This window comes from Podarcis cretensis, assembly GCF_951804945.1.
Source record: "Podarcis cretensis genome assembly, chromosome: 17".
Taxonomy (NCBI): domain Eukaryota; kingdom Metazoa; phylum Chordata; class Lepidosauria; order Squamata; family Lacertidae; genus Podarcis; species Podarcis cretensis.
In genome coordinates, this window is record NC_137187.1 from 40,727,126 (window position 1) to 40,743,025 (window position 15,900).

General features: G+C 46.2%; 1 protein-coding gene across 1 annotated transcript in view; it reads right to left on the reverse strand.

Moving 5' to 3' along the window:
* Window positions 1–4,415: 4,415 nt before the first annotated feature.
* The window catches only part of CACNA1F (calcium voltage-gated channel subunit alpha1 F), a 66,397-nt gene continuing 54,912 nt past the window's right edge, over window positions 4,416–15,900 (reverse strand). The window contains exons 41-48 of the mRNA XM_079958635.1: window positions 14,842–14,972; window positions 14,611–14,730; window positions 9,691–9,914; window positions 9,435–9,575; window positions 8,622–8,785; window positions 6,883–6,995; window positions 6,413–6,718; window positions 4,416–5,141 (exon numbers count right to left, since the gene is read on the reverse strand). Coding sequence (XP_079814761.1) covers window positions 4,830–5,141; window positions 6,413–6,718; window positions 6,883–6,995; window positions 8,622–8,785; window positions 9,435–9,575; window positions 9,691–9,914; window positions 14,611–14,730; window positions 14,842–14,972 — 1,511 coding nt within the window. The 3' untranslated portion in view covers window positions 4,416–4,829. The remainder of the gene's footprint in view (window positions 5,142–6,412; window positions 6,719–6,882; window positions 6,996–8,621; window positions 8,786–9,434; window positions 9,576–9,690; window positions 9,915–14,610; window positions 14,731–14,841; window positions 14,973–15,900) is intronic.

A 15,900-nucleotide genomic window follows, 5' to 3' on the forward strand; every position in this document is an offset into this window, starting at 1 on the left:
GGGGGGCAGCTGGGAGGGCGGGGCGAGGGGCGGGGGGGCTGGAGAGCCGGAGGCTGACGTCACAGGGCGGGCGGGCGAAGCTGAGCAGGAGCCATGTCCTTCGTGGGCAAGGGGAGAAGAGGGCGGTGGGAAATGGAGGCTGGCGGGGGGGGGGGCTGTCTGTCTTGGCCCGTGTCCCTAAGGAGCAGGACCCTCGTGGTGCTGGATGCATACCCCTCAAGATGTAGAAGGCAGCGGCGAGCAAGAAGCAGGTCTGTGCCCCGAGACCCTTACAGTCCCAGCCAGGGGCGGCAATGGAGGGAGCTGCGAGGGAAGGTCAACGGGAAAGGTCCTCTCTTCGGTTCAGTTTCTCTGCAAAATGGACTGGCGGCTTATTAAAATTATAAAAAGACAGCTATGCTGCATCACACATTGTATTTGTTTTCTAGGTCTTTTTGCTAGCTTGGAGGAATTTTGCAGGGTGTATGGAAATGCTGTGCATTCATTCTGTCTATTGCAGCAACAGTGCTGTGTAGGAAATTACAGGGCGACAGCGACTGTTAGGCATCGGTTGCCTGTTTTCCATCTATATGTGACCTGCCCAGGATGGCACTGGGGTTACACAGGCCCCTGGGTGCCATTTTGCTTCACTGATGTGATCTGCACAATGGTCCGTGATTTGCTAGACTAAAATATGGCAAGCCTAGAAGCTGCTTCACTTGTAATTTCCAGTCCTGGTCCCAAGAAGGTGGGAGCTGATACTTACTCTGAGGCTGCAATCCTAACGCCACTTACCTGGGAGTAACCCCCATTGTACAAAAGAGGAGAGAAGTGAAGAGACATGGTCAGACTTGCAGTTTGGCTGACCTTTTTGTTTGGTCAAGGGACATACCTCTTCCCTTGCAGGGAATCTGGCAGGAGCCACATGCTGCCTCCAGGCGATGAGGAAGCCAGCAATGGGTGGAACAGGATCATCACATTTGAGACCCTTTCTGCCACCCGCTTCTCCCCCGCCCCCCGCCCCCCACAATGGCCAGAGGGCTGACATGATTGCTTGTGTCTGCATGGGCATAGCCACGATTTCTGTTGGGGGGGACCTCAGCTTTCCCCAACACCCTCCAGAGGTTGTTGGACTACAACTCCCATAAACCCCTGAGAACATGCTGTCTGGGGCTGATGGGAGTTGTAGACCAAAGCACCTGGAAGACACCAGGTTGAGGAGGCTGCTCTAGCTGCCTAGAGGGAGCTGCAGTTCTACTTACGGTTCAGCCAGGTTTTGGTGGTTGCTGAAGCAACTTTCAGATCTTTCTTCTCTGACTTTCCCCGGCAGATTCCATTTGGAGCTATCCAGGGTGCTGCCCGCTTTGCTTGGTAGCTTAGGTGAACCTTGCCCTCTACTTTGCCTGACTTTGCTAACCTGAACTTGCTCTCTGCTTTGCTTGACTGACATTGGAACTGGTTCTGGCCTCTTGTTTCACCTGATCCTGCTCTTTGGAATCTGACCTCAGCTCTTTTGACCTTGCCCTGCTAGAACCTGACCTCTACTTGACCAGACATTGTTATGAGATCCTGAACAGGCACCAGCCATGTGACCTTGTTTCTCTGGAGTATGTGCCTAGCACACCCACCCACCACTTAGGATACAAACCTGTCCCCTGCCTGGGACGGAACATTAGATTTTGAGAGCTGAAGCAACCAATGGAGTGGAGAATTGGCTCTCTAAATTCTGGGATCTTTTGATCCATGAAGAAGCTCTTATTGCCAAGAAAATGTTGCATCAGGACCAGCTGGAGAACGTTATCTCAACATGGCTGCATGGGGTTGGAAGAGTACTCAGAAGTCATGTAATCCAGACACCTTGCTAACGCAGTAAATCCACCGCTAGAGCATACTTGATCTGCAGCCCTCCAAACCAGGAGTCTGTTGCATTGTTGAACAGCTTGTGCTGTCAGGCAAAGTTCCCTTTCTTGCCATTTGAAGTTGTTGGTGTGGGTCTTACATGCTGGAGCAAAAGAGAACAATTTGCTCCACCATCTATGTGGCAGCCCATAAGCCAGAGTGCTACTCTTCAGTCTGCATTTATGAATATACTTGGCTGTAACTTTATGAGGAGTGATAACAACAGCAGAAAAAGAGACAAACTTATAAAGAGGAGAAACAGGATTTTATGTCTTCATTATTTGTTCACTTTGAGGTCCAGTGCTGAGGGCCTTTTGGCGGTTCCCTTGCTGCGAGAAGTGAGGTTACAGGGAACCAGGTAGAGGGCCTTCTCAGTAGTGGCACCTGCCCTGTGGAACGCCCTCCCATCAGATGTCAAGGAAATAAATGGCTATCTGACTTTTAGAAGACATCTGAAGGGACCTCTGTTTAGGGACGTTTTTAATGACTGATGTTTTAATATATTTTTAATATTCTGTTGGAAGCGGCCCAGAGTGGCTGGGGAAACCCAACCAGATGGGCGGGGTATAAATAATAAATTATTATTTATTATTATTTCATATTTGTTTGCTTCCATTAGTTAACTTCATTGGGGGGAAGTCTATTTATTCTACACTAGCCTTTGCCAGAGGGACACGGGCGGCACTGTGGTCTAAACCACTGATCCTAGGGCTTGCTGATCGGAAGGTCGGTGGTTTGAATCCCCGTGACAGGGTGAGCTCCCGTTGCTCGATCCCAGCTCCTGCCAACCTAGTAGTTTGAAAGCACATCAAAGTGCAAGTAGATAAATAGGTACCGCTCCGGAGGGAAGGTAAACGGTGTTTGATTTTGCCAGAAGCGGCTTAGTCATGCTGGCCACATGACTCGGAAAAACTGTCTGTGGACAAACGCCGGCTCCCTCGGCCAGTAAAGTGAGATGAGCACCGCAATCCCAGAGTCATTCACAACTGGTCTGAACTGTCAGGGGTCCTTTACCTTCAGCCTTTGCCAACCTGGCACCCTCCAGATGTTTTGGACTACAACTATCAGCTGCACAACTTGAGCAGGGGGATGTGGTTGCTCCAATCTGTTAGCATGGAGATGTGCCGGGGAGCAGGGAGAAATCGTGCATATTACGCAGAGCTCCTTTGGAGGAAGGGTAGGATAAAAAGAATAAGTAATAGGCAAACTGATGAATAAAGTGGCACAGCAAACCACTTCTGCCAGTCACTGTACAATACCTTCCATATTTCTGGTGACGTCAGTTTTCGGGGTTTTGTTCAACCATACCTAAAGGGAAGGCCAAAGCGTCCTCTTTCTGCGTATCAGAAAGAACTTCAAAGGGAAACAGGACTTAGCAGGTAGCCTTTCCTTTCAGAGGCGCCTGTACTATTACACAGATGCCCAATTTGGTCCATTGTGGAGCAATTAGTGCAGAGACAAAGGTGTCTTTGATGCCTCAGACATTTCTAGGAAGAGTTACGCAAGTTTAATAAAACCCAGCGGGGTCCTATAGAGGCAGCAGCCAAGGCTGGCTGTATACGAATATATGCGTTCAAAGTAATTCTTTGACTCTGGGAGTTTTGATGTCAGCAATCTCAGATTTCCAGGCAGTCTTACATTGAGAAAAGTGGTCCTGCATTGCATCTTCTGCCTTCTGGGTGGGATCTTATGAGTAAATGTGGACTTACAAAAGTCGCAGTGTAACTTACAAACCCACCTTTGTTATTATAGCTAGTCTAATTAAGAAATTGGCATGAAACCCAAACTGGCTGCACTGCATATGGAGCTGATGGGAGGATTGTTCCCTAGCAAAGCAGTTTAGCAAAAAAACCAAACCAAAACAAAACCCCACTGCTAAGGGGAATTATGTAATTTCCTTGTGGGGATTGGTGGTGGTGGTCAGTCCACTGAACATCTGTCTGTATTGGTAGGTGACTCATGGAAGGCATTCTGTCCAACCTTTAGCCATATAACTGAAAACCACTAATGTGTCCTGTTCGATTATCCATTCAGGTGGGTGGTGGACCCTCCCTGCTCTCCATGTACGTGAGTACAAAACAAGGGCCACGTAAAGTATACTGGATTAAATTTTGATCGCATTTATGAAACACCTTATTCTACAAAGAGTTGGTGGAGGTTAAAGAAAAGGAAAAGTGGGAAACTCAGGGAGAAGAACACCTTATTTTTTCAATTGCCCCCCCCCCGCCCTTCTGTCCAGTATTAGAAGCTGCAACTATGATTTATTATGTACATAGCTGGTAGGAACATGACTGGCAACCCCCATCAGTGCCTGGACTTCTGTGGAAAGACACAATGGGATGAAATGACAGCAGCCCCTGGTCACAAGGCCAGCCCCCATATTGGATGTGATACTATGGCTGAATAATATGGGTATGAATAGGGGAGCAATCCTAAACATGTTGTGATGCCTCTCTTATCTTCATCTTTTTGGGTTGATGTGCATCACATAGTCTTATAAGAATAAAATAATATATATATAAAGAGGCAGCAGCATCTTTCAAAGCATCTTTTTATTGCTTCTGATAGAAAAAGACATTGTCTAATCGCCTTGGAACCCCGCCCCCCAACCTCTTCAAAATGCACAATCCTTGCTCAGAGGAAGAAATCCAGAGGTCCCTTTCTCTTTCTGGACCACTGGGAAGGAGTCAAAAGCCTGGAGAAGGGGCAGCAAGGAGCAGACTGCCTAAACCAGGAAAGTAGTAGGACAACGTTTCTAGCGGCTGCTTTTGTATCAGCCAATGGAAGGGCAGCATTTTGTCTCCCATCCTTTGGCCTCTCTTTTCCACAGTCACTCCCACCATAGCATAGCTTTGGGCAAGCCTATGCCTTTAGACTACAAAGGTTGCAGAGTGCTAGGTATCTCGCTGCAGCAGTTCTACTCCTGTGCCCCGCCAGGGGGCACTTCCTGGTCAATAAGAAGTGACGCAGGCCATCTCGTCACCCAAGTCCTCTTCCTCACGGGAGCGGAAGGGCTCCTCATCGCTGTAAACGGGACCTAGGCTCCCAGCCCCACTGTGCTCCCCGTCACTGCTGTACAAGGCGTGACCACCACCACCTCGGCTGCTGCTTTCGCTACCAGGGACCTTGCGACTCAGCAGGTCTGTGGCAGCACTCTCCATCTCATCAATGGTCATGTGGCAGGCATCAGCAATCTCCCGCTTGGTGAAGGCCACAAACTTTGGGTCCCGTGCATAAAGGCCTAGACCCTCAGAGATGAGCACCTGGAAGAAGAAAGATGAAAGGGTTCTGCTAGTCAAAGTTATGCAGTACACAACCAACCAAGTCAGTAGCTCAGTTTGGACATCACACCAAATCATGGTTAAGTAAGCTTACCTATGTTGTCTAAATTGGTAAACTAGTTTCAGTCAGCTGGCAAACTGGAAATAGAAATCATGGTTTGAAGTGACCTTGAAAACCATGGTTTGTGCTCACTGTGGCTTAGGATGATTCGTGAACTGACAAACCATAGTTATGGTTATCACTCTGCCTCAAGAAGCTGCTGCACAACAGAGGTGGGAGCACACTTATGAAACCAAATAAGCAACCATGGCCAGCCTGTTGTATATTTGGAAGTTCAAACCATGGTTTGGATTGTAAACTATGGATAACCCAATTCATGGATTGGCATGCTGTCTTAATAGAGCCAGTGGATTTCATAGGTGAAACTGTTGCTCATTTCCCATCCTCCAACATTTAATACCACAAGCCAAACACTAGAATGGATATCAAATCCAGTAATTTGAGAATCACATATTTCTGCTAAAAGCAAATGCCTGATTTTAGCCTGCACAGTGTTGGGGATGCGCTAAAAAAACTTGTAAAGCTGTGCCCAGTACAGCCTCAGAAGGCAGCCAGGAGTGAGGCTCTGGCTCTTTCTCATTCTGCCATTGCTAGTAGAACCAGAACGAACTCTGCATAATAAGGATGACACCAGCTGATGTGCACTTTTGGTTTTAGCCTGCAAAATCTGACTTTATTTGGCATGTAATTTGAAATAATTTTCAGTGCAGCACACATACAACCCTCCTAGCGATAAAATCTCTTCTGCCCTAAGCAGCATACCAGAGGACTAAACCAGAGGAGCTTTCCATACTGGGGCTGGTGATATCCTTAAGTAAGAAAGGTTCACAAGCTGGAGGGAAGGCACAACTTGCCACCCCCACCCCCCACATTGTATTTATGTGTGGCTGTAGACACACTTGCATGAGGCTGAGTAACCAAGGGAAAACAAAAGGATTTAAATACATACCAGTGTTTCACAAACTTGGGTCCCCAACTCCCATCACCCTGAGCTAGTAGGATCAGTGGTCAGGAATGATGGGAGTTGTAGTCCAACCACAGCTGGGGGTCCAAGTTTGAGAAACACTGATTCACCCACCCCCACCCCAATCAGGGTGACACAAACTATTCTTGCAGGAGGGATGAGGGGGCAGTGGAAGGTGGGTCCCAAAGAGCTGCATCCCAGAGACAGAGAAGTCTGCCTTGCACTCACCGCCTCCACCAGGCTGTCGGCACTGCCAGGCTTGTCGCTGTAGCTGTGCTTGAGTGGGCCGGGCACACGCAGCTGGCCATAAGAGCGGTAGGGCAGCTCAGGCTCATTCATGTACCAGCGCGCTCGCGACATGGGCGGAAGGCTGTTGCTGTTCTTCTCCCAGCTGTGCCCTGGCAACCCATCCTCCTCCACCAGGATTAGTGGGGCATAGAGCAACCGGCCCCGCTTAGGTGGTGTGGCCCACGACTGTGAGGATGCTGTTGAGGAGTGGCTGCCACTCTGCCATGAGTCATAGCTGCCATAGCCCTGGTACAGAGGAGAGAGCTGGTGAGATGGCCAGTGGATGGGATGGCCTCAGCAGTAGAACAGAAGTATGGTACATACTAAGTCAGTCTCTCTCTCTCTCTCTCTCTCTCTCTCTCTCTCTCTCACACACACACACACACACACACACCCTGTGCAAGAATTACCTGTGCACGTGCTCGGCAGGGTGGCGCATTCTGGTGGTAGGTGCCTGGGATGGGGATGTCATCACAGCTGCCTTGACGCTGCAGGCACTGGATGCTGAAGGCTGGTTTGCGGCCTACCAAAAGCAGGGGGTGGGGAAAGGAAGGCCAGAGGAGGTATAAGAGGCCACAAGTGTGGGGTGGCTGACCACCAAACTGTTTGTTCATTTGATATATTACACACCAGTGTTTTCAGAGGGGCTCACAATGTTTTTAAAAAGGTTTTTAAAAAACAAACACACACCAAGAAACATAAACTCTCACGCCACAATAACATACAGAAGAAAGGACAGCAAAGCAAACAAAAGACAAAAAAATAAAAACATACAGCAGAGACAATAACTCTATAGTGGTTTAAAAGGCCTGTTGTTTGTTTGTATATCTGGGGGGAAATGTCTTGTTGCTGGAGGGAGGTAGTGTGAGTTGGGGGGGGGCGGAGGTGAGTAGGCCGTATTGCTGAGTCTCTTCCAATTCCTGGATCCAGCAAGGAATAGCAAGGCCAGGTTCTTTGTAATGGCCACCTAAGTATGGGTCATTAGTATAAGTGAGGAAGCTGCTCTGTCCCTGCTCCCTCACCTGTCTGGTAATGGTAGTGAGAAGGGAAAAGAGTTGTGAGATCTGGCTAGAAGATATATATGTCTGCTGCCCCTCATTCCAAATAAACTGAACCCTGATTAAGTGTTGAGAACCCCTGGAATCTCACATTGCTTGGCGATTGGAGTGTCATGCAATACCGTCTCTCTCTACATATATACAGTGATACCTTGGAAGTCAAACGGAACCCATTCTAGAAATCCGTTTGACCTCCAAAGCATTCGGAACCAAGGCACGGCTTCCAAGGCAGGAAGCTCCTGCAGCCAATCAGAAGCTGCGGAAGCCCCATCAGACATTCGGCTTCCAAAGAACATTCGCAAACTGCAGTTGGCAGCGTTCGGGAGCCAAAATGGACGAGTACCAAGGCGAACCCTGAGGAACCATTAATGAGCACTGGTCAGTCAACCAGCTATAAATTCAGCTAACAGTTACCTTGTGCAGCCCCCATTTTACCAGCTTCCTTGCAATAATATAATGGGGAACTTTTTCAAAAGCCTTACTGATCCATATGATCCATATTCTCTATGTCCACAGCATTCCCCTGATCCATCAAGCATGTAACTCTATCAGTGTTTAAATGCTCCTCTCATGAAGAAAACTCCCTGTGCATAAAATAGCTGCATTCTGACAGAAGACTTCTCCCTGCTAGCTTTCTATCTGCAAGAAGCTACCCACCCACTCCCAGGAGAACTTTGAACCAAAGTTTGAACTAATTTCTGAAGAAGTACTGTCTATGAAAAGCTTTTCTGCTTGACTCTGCAGCATATACGGTGGTACCTCGGGTTAAGTACTTAATTCGTTCCAGAGGTCTCTTCTTAACCTGAAACTGTTCTTAACCTGAAGCACCACTTTAGCTAATGGGGCCTCCGGCTGCTGCCATGCCGTTGGAGCACGATTTCTGTTCTCATCCTGAAGCAAAGTTCTTACCCTGAGGTACTATTTCTGGGTTAGTGGAGTCTGTAACCTGAAGCGTATGTAACCCAAGGTACCACTGTATTTAAAAAGGGGGTGTATTTATGACCCGGGGGAGCCATGCAATCCAGCCCTCCTCCATTTACGCACTCCCAGAGTCACTTGCCCAGGTAACCCAAGTTCCCTGTCGTCCTGACCTGTGGGTGTGGGCGGCAGCAGGCGCCTGCGCTTGGGTTGCCTGCCGTCCAGCATGCCATTAACCATCCCATTGTTGATGCGCCGGGAGGGGAGGGGCAAAGAGCCGCCATAGCTGTTGTCCCAACGACGGCGATAGGGCTGAGGAGTGTGAAGACAGGGCTGCCTGCATAGGGAAGAAAGCACACAAATCAGGGAATGACAAAACAGCCTTCGTTCCTAATGGCCCTGGAACCCTCGTTCTTTGCAGCCTCAGCGCTGAGTGAGCATGCCGGCCCCAAGGAAGCAAAGGCCTGGAAGGGATTTGAAAAGGCCATCAAATCCAACCCCCTGCCAGTTCGGGAAATCCACTATGACAGGTGGTCAGCAAAACCTCAAATGAAGAGTCCACCACTACCATCCGAGGCAGTCTGTTCCACCCTCAGTTTGCACCGTGAGGAATTTCTTCCTGGTGTTGAGATTTGCCACAATCACTTACTGTCCACATACTGTGTGACCCTTCAAAAATGAGGGCCATATATCATAAAGACACCAATGTCTATGCTGTCCCTCAGTGGCGACATTGGGTCCGGATGCCCCTTTCACGTAGTTATGTTCCGCGGATGGAGGAAATTATATGATTCTTTACTATTTGACTTCTGCATGAAGGAGCAGGATTGCAGCAGAAGGTGCCACATTATTCCTCCACTGAGATGTTAACTGGAACAATGTGGAACTGGACTACAGGGAAGCAGTCATTTTCTTATGGCAACTTGCAAATAAGGTCAGGGCCATGTCCAAAGTTGCTCTGTTCTGTCTTAGGACCTGACTCTTACCTGTCACGGGAGGCCAGGCTCTCAGAGTCCTCTTCCCGGCTATAGTATCCCTGCTCCACTGAGGTGTCCTCCCTGTAGTCTTCGGTGTGTGTGGCTTCTTCATGCACTGTAGGTGGGATGCCGCTGCTATCAGAGCTCCGCCTGAAGAGGTACAGAGGGCTGTAAGGAACTCTGGAATCCTGGCTCCTGCCTCCCCACTCAGCCACACCACACCCTTCCTTCCCCCGCAAGCCCAGGACCTCATCCCGGCCAGCACCTGTTCATCCTGCGCCGGGTGGGGATGTTGGGCAGTTCAGCAGGCTCATCATTGCCCCCAACATTCTCCTCATAGTGGGTTGGTCCATTAGTCATGTGGGAGAGGCTGACGCTTGAGGGGTGCCGGGAGCCCACAAGGCCATTCATCAGAGTCTTGTTCTCCCCGTCTGGTGAAGCAGCTGTGACGTGGTGGTCAGGTGCACTGCCATACAACGCCTCAGAGCTCTGTGGGAAGAGAGAAGCCTGGGCATGTCATAAAAACCAACAGTGCTTCTGAACAGTCCATTGCTGCCCTCAGATCACTTCACACATTACAGGAGCACTGAAGGTCTGCAGCACAAAATCTGGCTGCTTGTTTAAAATATGAATGTGTGAACTTTGATCTCCTTCATCTCTCCAGCTCCTGACCACTTATGCATATTCTTTCTTCCTCAAATTTGCATTCTGCCAGTCCTTCCCTCCTGAGGCTCCTCTGCCCTCCGATGTTCTCTCCTTCACTACTCTGCCTGGACCATCCTTATTTGCAGCTCTAATATGAAGTTGAACTGGCTTTTCTTTATGACTTCCAGTGCAAATCTCCAGCCCTGATATAGGGATGCCAGAGAGATCCCATGCTGAGAACAAGGCTAATGTTCTCTGGCTACTCCAGCCAGAGGCAGCTTCCCTTTTATAATGGGAATTTGGGCTATGAGCAACCCTAGCATCTTCCTACCTCTGTGCCTTTCCAGACATCTTTTTTTATTGAGCATTCATCATGATTTGTTCTCATGATGCTATTGCTGCAATTATATGCAACCATGCTTTCAATACCATTGCGCCTGCGGAAGTGCTGGGTTTCTGTCAGCACAAAAGTGCCTGAGCTTCTGGAGTCGGTATTGACAAGCCATGAGCACTTTACAACTTTGCAGAAAGAATTCTTATTTCCTTCCTCCAAATCTCTCACAGCCTTAGTAATTTCTTCTCTTCTGGTATTTGGAACAACATATTGTACACACATCTGTTCTCTCAGCGATTCAGTTGCAGCCTTTTCCAATTTGGGAACAGAACAAGGGGCGTGGAAAAGCAGTGGAGAACTGGTTAGTGGAAACATTTCCAATTTGGCATTCCACACTAAGCTCTCTGGGAAGGTGGTTGAAAGAGCAGAAACCAGGATTTACCTTTCAAAAGAATTTGCTCTCCATCACTTTTTACGTAAAATGATTCTGTAAATTATTTTCAAATCTGCCAATTAGATATACTATGACACTCTATCATAATAACTGAATAGAATACAGTTCTGGAAGTTTATATACAGTAAATATTAATTTGGCATCCTTTAGTCTGAATGGAGGGTGGTAGCAAACAAAATTAAAACCAAGAGGAAACAAGAGACTATGCCGTGCCTTGAGTTAAAGCAGCCATCCACAGCCATTAGGGCCTAATGAACAAGAGTGATGGGAGGCGCAAGGGTTTTAAAAACCATATTGTTAGGAGAGCATTATATAATGTTTGGATTCGATACAAGGATTTGTTGGAAAATAAAACTCCTAGTTGGTTATCACCTATGGAGGCTAAGGAGGTGAAGAAACTTAACATGGAATCCAAATGGCCAAAATATTCTGAAATTTTAGAACAAGAAAGCGGTGAGTTTAAACTACAGAGTTTTGAGAAATTAAAGCCCAAGGTACGAGATTGGCTTCATTACTATCAATTAATGGAAACATTTAAACAAGACAGGAAAATTGGCTTCCAGGTGAAGAAATCGAAATTGGAAACAGAATTGTTAGAACCCAAGATCTGTTGGAAAGTAAAACCCCCAGGTGGGTGTCACCAATGGAAGCGAGGGAAGTAAAAAAGCTCAATATGGACTCTAAATGGCCAAAATATTATGAAATTTTAGAATATGATGGTGAAACGGTTAAACTTCAGAGTTACGAGAAATTAAAGCCCAAGGTTCGAGATTGGTTGCATTATCATCAGATAAATGAGACATTCAAACAGGACAGGAAAATAGGATTCCAGAAAGAGAGGTCAAAACTAGAAACAGAATTGTTAGAACCCAATACTAAGAACTTATCAAGAATGTATAACTTGCTGTTGAAATGGAATACACAGGATGAAACGGTGAAATCAGTTATGATTAAATGGGCACAAGACATCGGCCATGATATTATGTTTGCTGACTGGGAACAGTTATGGACTACCGGTATTAAATTTACTGCATGTAATGCTTTAAAAGAAAACATTATGAAAATGATCTATCGGTGGTACATGACCCCAGTCAAGCTTGCAAAAATTTATCATTTGCCTAACAATAAGTGTTGGAAATGTAATGAGACTGAAGGCACTTTTTACCACCTTTGGTGGACCTGCCCAAAGATTAAAGCTTTCTGGGAAATGATCTATAATGAAATTAAGAAGGTCCTTAAGTGGACTTTTCCTAAGAAACCAGAGGCTTTTCTCTTGGGCATGGTTGGCCAATTGGTGTTAAAGAAGGATAGGATTTTCTTTATGTATGCCACCACAGCAGCAAGAATTCTACTGGCAAAGTATTGGAAGATGCAAGAACTACCTACTCTGGAACAATGGCAAACAAAGGTGATGGACTTTATGGGACTGGCTGAGATGACGGGCAGAATCCGCGACCAGGGGAAGGAGACAGTGGAAGAGGACTGGAAGAAATTTAAAATATATCTCAAAAACTATTGTAAAATTGAGGAATGCTAAGATGTCATGGGGTAAGAAGCAGAGAATTGCAGCTGTAACTAAAAAACTAAAGGAAATTTAATGAAAGGGAATCAAGATAATTGACTAAAGGGTTGCTAAAGAATCACTAAACAAGGATGCAGGGATGGGGAGGTATGGGGAAGTCAAAAGAAAGAAGGGCATGAAATTATAATTTTGAAGTTATATTGGTTTAATTGTTTTGTATGTTTTTGTCTGTGTTTTGATTTTCCTGTTGTTGTTTTTTTCTGTTTTGTTCTGTTTTTATTATGTGTTTGAAAAACGAATAAAAATTATGCTAAAAAAAACAAAAAAAAAACAGAATTGTTAGAACCCAATACTAAGAATGTATCAAGAATGTATAATCTGTTGCTGAAGTGGAATACAATAGATGAGACAGTTAAATCAGCCATGATTAAATGGGCACAGGACATTGGTCATGACATTATGTTTGCTGACTGGGAACAGTTATGGACCACCGGTATTAAATTCACGGCAAGCAATGCCTTAAGAGAAAATATTATGAAAATGATTTATAGGTGGTACATGACCCCAGTCAAGCTTGCGAAGATTTATCATCTGCCCAATAATAAATGCTGGAAATGTAATGAGACTGAAGGTACCTTCTTTCACCTTTGGTGGACCTGCCCAAAGATTAAAGCCTTTTGGGAAATGATCTATAATGAAATTAAGAAGGTACTCAAATGTACCTTTCACAAGAAACCAGAGGCATTTCTCTTGGGCATGGTCGGCCAGTTGGTGTTAAGGAAGGATAGGACTTTTTTTATGTACGCCACTACAGCAGCAAGGATCCTTCTAGCAAAGTATTGGAAGACACAAGAACTCCCCACACTGGAAGAATGGCAGACGAAAGTGATTGACTTTATGGGATTGGCAGAAATGACTGGCAGAATCCGTGACCAAGAGAAAGAGACGGTGGAGGAAGACTGGAAGAAGTTCAAAGCTTATCTTAAGAACTGTTACAGTATTGATGAGTGCTAAAATGTCAAGGGAAAGGAAGATACAGAATTGCAGCGGAAATTGTTTGTTGAAATAAGATGAAATTGAGAAAGATAATAAGTTTTAATTAACTGGAGTAAAGGGTTGCTGAAAAATTGTAAAATATGGATGCAAAAAGGGTGAGGTATGGGGAAGTCCGAGAAAGAAGGCTTATGAAAATGAGGTTATGAAATTATATCTGTGTGTTTGTTTTTGTTTGTTGATGTGTGTATGTTGTTTTGTCTTAAAATTGGAAAAATAATAAAAATTATATTTTTTTAAAAAAAAAGAGTGATGGGAGGCGCATTCCATCAATGTCTGGAAGGCCATGGATTTCTCACATTGTCTAGGCTTTGTCTAACTTCATCTATCTCTTCTATAGATTTCCTAGCAACTGGCAAGGAGGCCTCTGGTGGTTATTATTCCACTGCCTTCCTCACTGAGCTGTTCCATGTGCTCCACCTCTGGAAAATTATTTCCCAACCTGAGATTTGATAATAACTACTGTGAACGTGGAGTGAAATGTCCCTTCTGAACTCCAGTGGACAATGTTTTTGGCCCTATGGTAATCTTCCTCTCTGGCGATCACTCGTAGCCAAGTAAGATTGTCTTCCATGAAAACGGTCTTAACAGTGAGTCTGTAAGTGGAGGTCAATTCTGGATCCACATGTCCATCCACAGTGGGGACAGAGGTTTCTGGGCAGGAGTTGATCATGGTGAGGGATTGCCAAGCGTGCCTTCCTCTTAGCTCATTTCTCCTTTTCGTCCTAAGTTCAAGCTTCTTCAAAGTCCATGACACCTTTGGTCAAGGCTGTTCTCCAGCTAGAGTGCTTGCAGGCCAGTGTTTCCCAGCTATCAGTTATCCCTATGGTAGTAGTCCATAATAACCAATACTCTGTCTGCTTTTCTGCCCTGCTCAATTAGTGGGCAAAGAGGAGGCATCACTGAGGTGATGAACCTATATTTGGGCTGTACCATGGGAGCTGCCATGACTGAATTCTGCTCTGTTAAAAAGAGAAATCCCAACAGGTAGAAAACTAGTATGTCCAGAAAGAAGAATTCTACTTTAGCATTCTTCCTAACATGTGTTTTCCAGGTGCAGGGAATGTTTTGATATGGAGCAGCATTCAGTCATATGATTCTTCCATATGTTCAGTCCAAAGTGGTGCACTCCAGATGGAGGTGAACTCACTCAGAGAAAACTAGACCAAAGGCTCACCTTATAGGTCACGGTTTCCTCCTCACACACAGTTTCCTCAGCTTCCTCCTCTTCTTCCAGGTCACAGGACATGGCCCGGCGGATCTCAGGTCCCAGATCTTGCAAACTTTTCAACCCAGCCTGAATGGGAGGGAAGCACCAAAGCAGCAGGATCAGCCAGCCTGGTATCCATGTTGCATTCTCTCTTCATTAGAGCAGCTAAGAGGCCCACAGCAAAACAAGGATACTCACCTGCAAGGCAGTAGAGTTGCTTGGGGACCCATCTGGACCAAGCATTCCTTTCTCCTTCCGCTTACGGAATTTACGGAAGTAATCCTGGATCAGGAATGTGGCATAGAACTTTCCAACAGTGACCTCCTCCTCTGCCAAGGGAAGACGTTAAGTGCACTCTTGTTAGGAATCTGTGGCTTGTTTTTGGGAACATCTGTATTTCCAAAAAGCTCCATGGAATAGGTGGGCTGCTTTTTAAAGGTCACAGTGTCCTATGGCATCTTAAAGAGTACAACCTTAATTTATGGTGGCAGTCTTGAAGGTGCCACAGGAGCCCCTTTATTTCCTCTGAAACAGATTAACATGGCTCTTCTGCAGATCTGAAGGTCTATTTTTCCCAAAGATGATCTCCATCTTGCGCCAAATACAATATGACTTTATTTCCCCCCAGAGTGGCTGGGGAAATCCAGCCAGATGGGCTGGGTATAAATAATTTGTTGTTGTTGTTGTTGTTGCAAAATTCTTCATATATGCAAGATCCTTCATAAACAGGGCTGGCAATGGGCAAGACTGGCACCTGCTCCAAGGTCCATGATTGCTGAAAGTGCCCATCAGGCCAACACAGCCTCTGACTTCCCCATTTCTCTTGACACTCTGGAGGTATGTGGGTAGGACACATTAAAGCATGGTGTGGTTTTGCCCGGTGCCTGCTGTAGATCACTTACTTGGTGCTCTGCAAACACTCAATACTCTCCAGGATGCTTGCCAAGCTACAGTGCTCTACCAGTCCCCTAGGTCCACTGAACTCCTTGCGTCTTTGCTGCAGGAATCCCAAGTATCACTACAGCATCATGTCTTCCAAGCTTCCTTATCCTTTGTTGAACTTGCCAAGGTGGCCCTCAGAAGGTAAAGCAGATGCCACCTCTGGTTGCTACACAACAATGCCCTAAGCAACCTAGAGATTACTTCAGTGCTTGGACCAGCCCTGAGAGCAAACCAGCACCCTGTTAAATGGGACTCAGAGTAAGTTCTGGGTGGAAAGCCAAGAGTGCTTAGTTCAGTTTTTATCTCTGGGCAGTG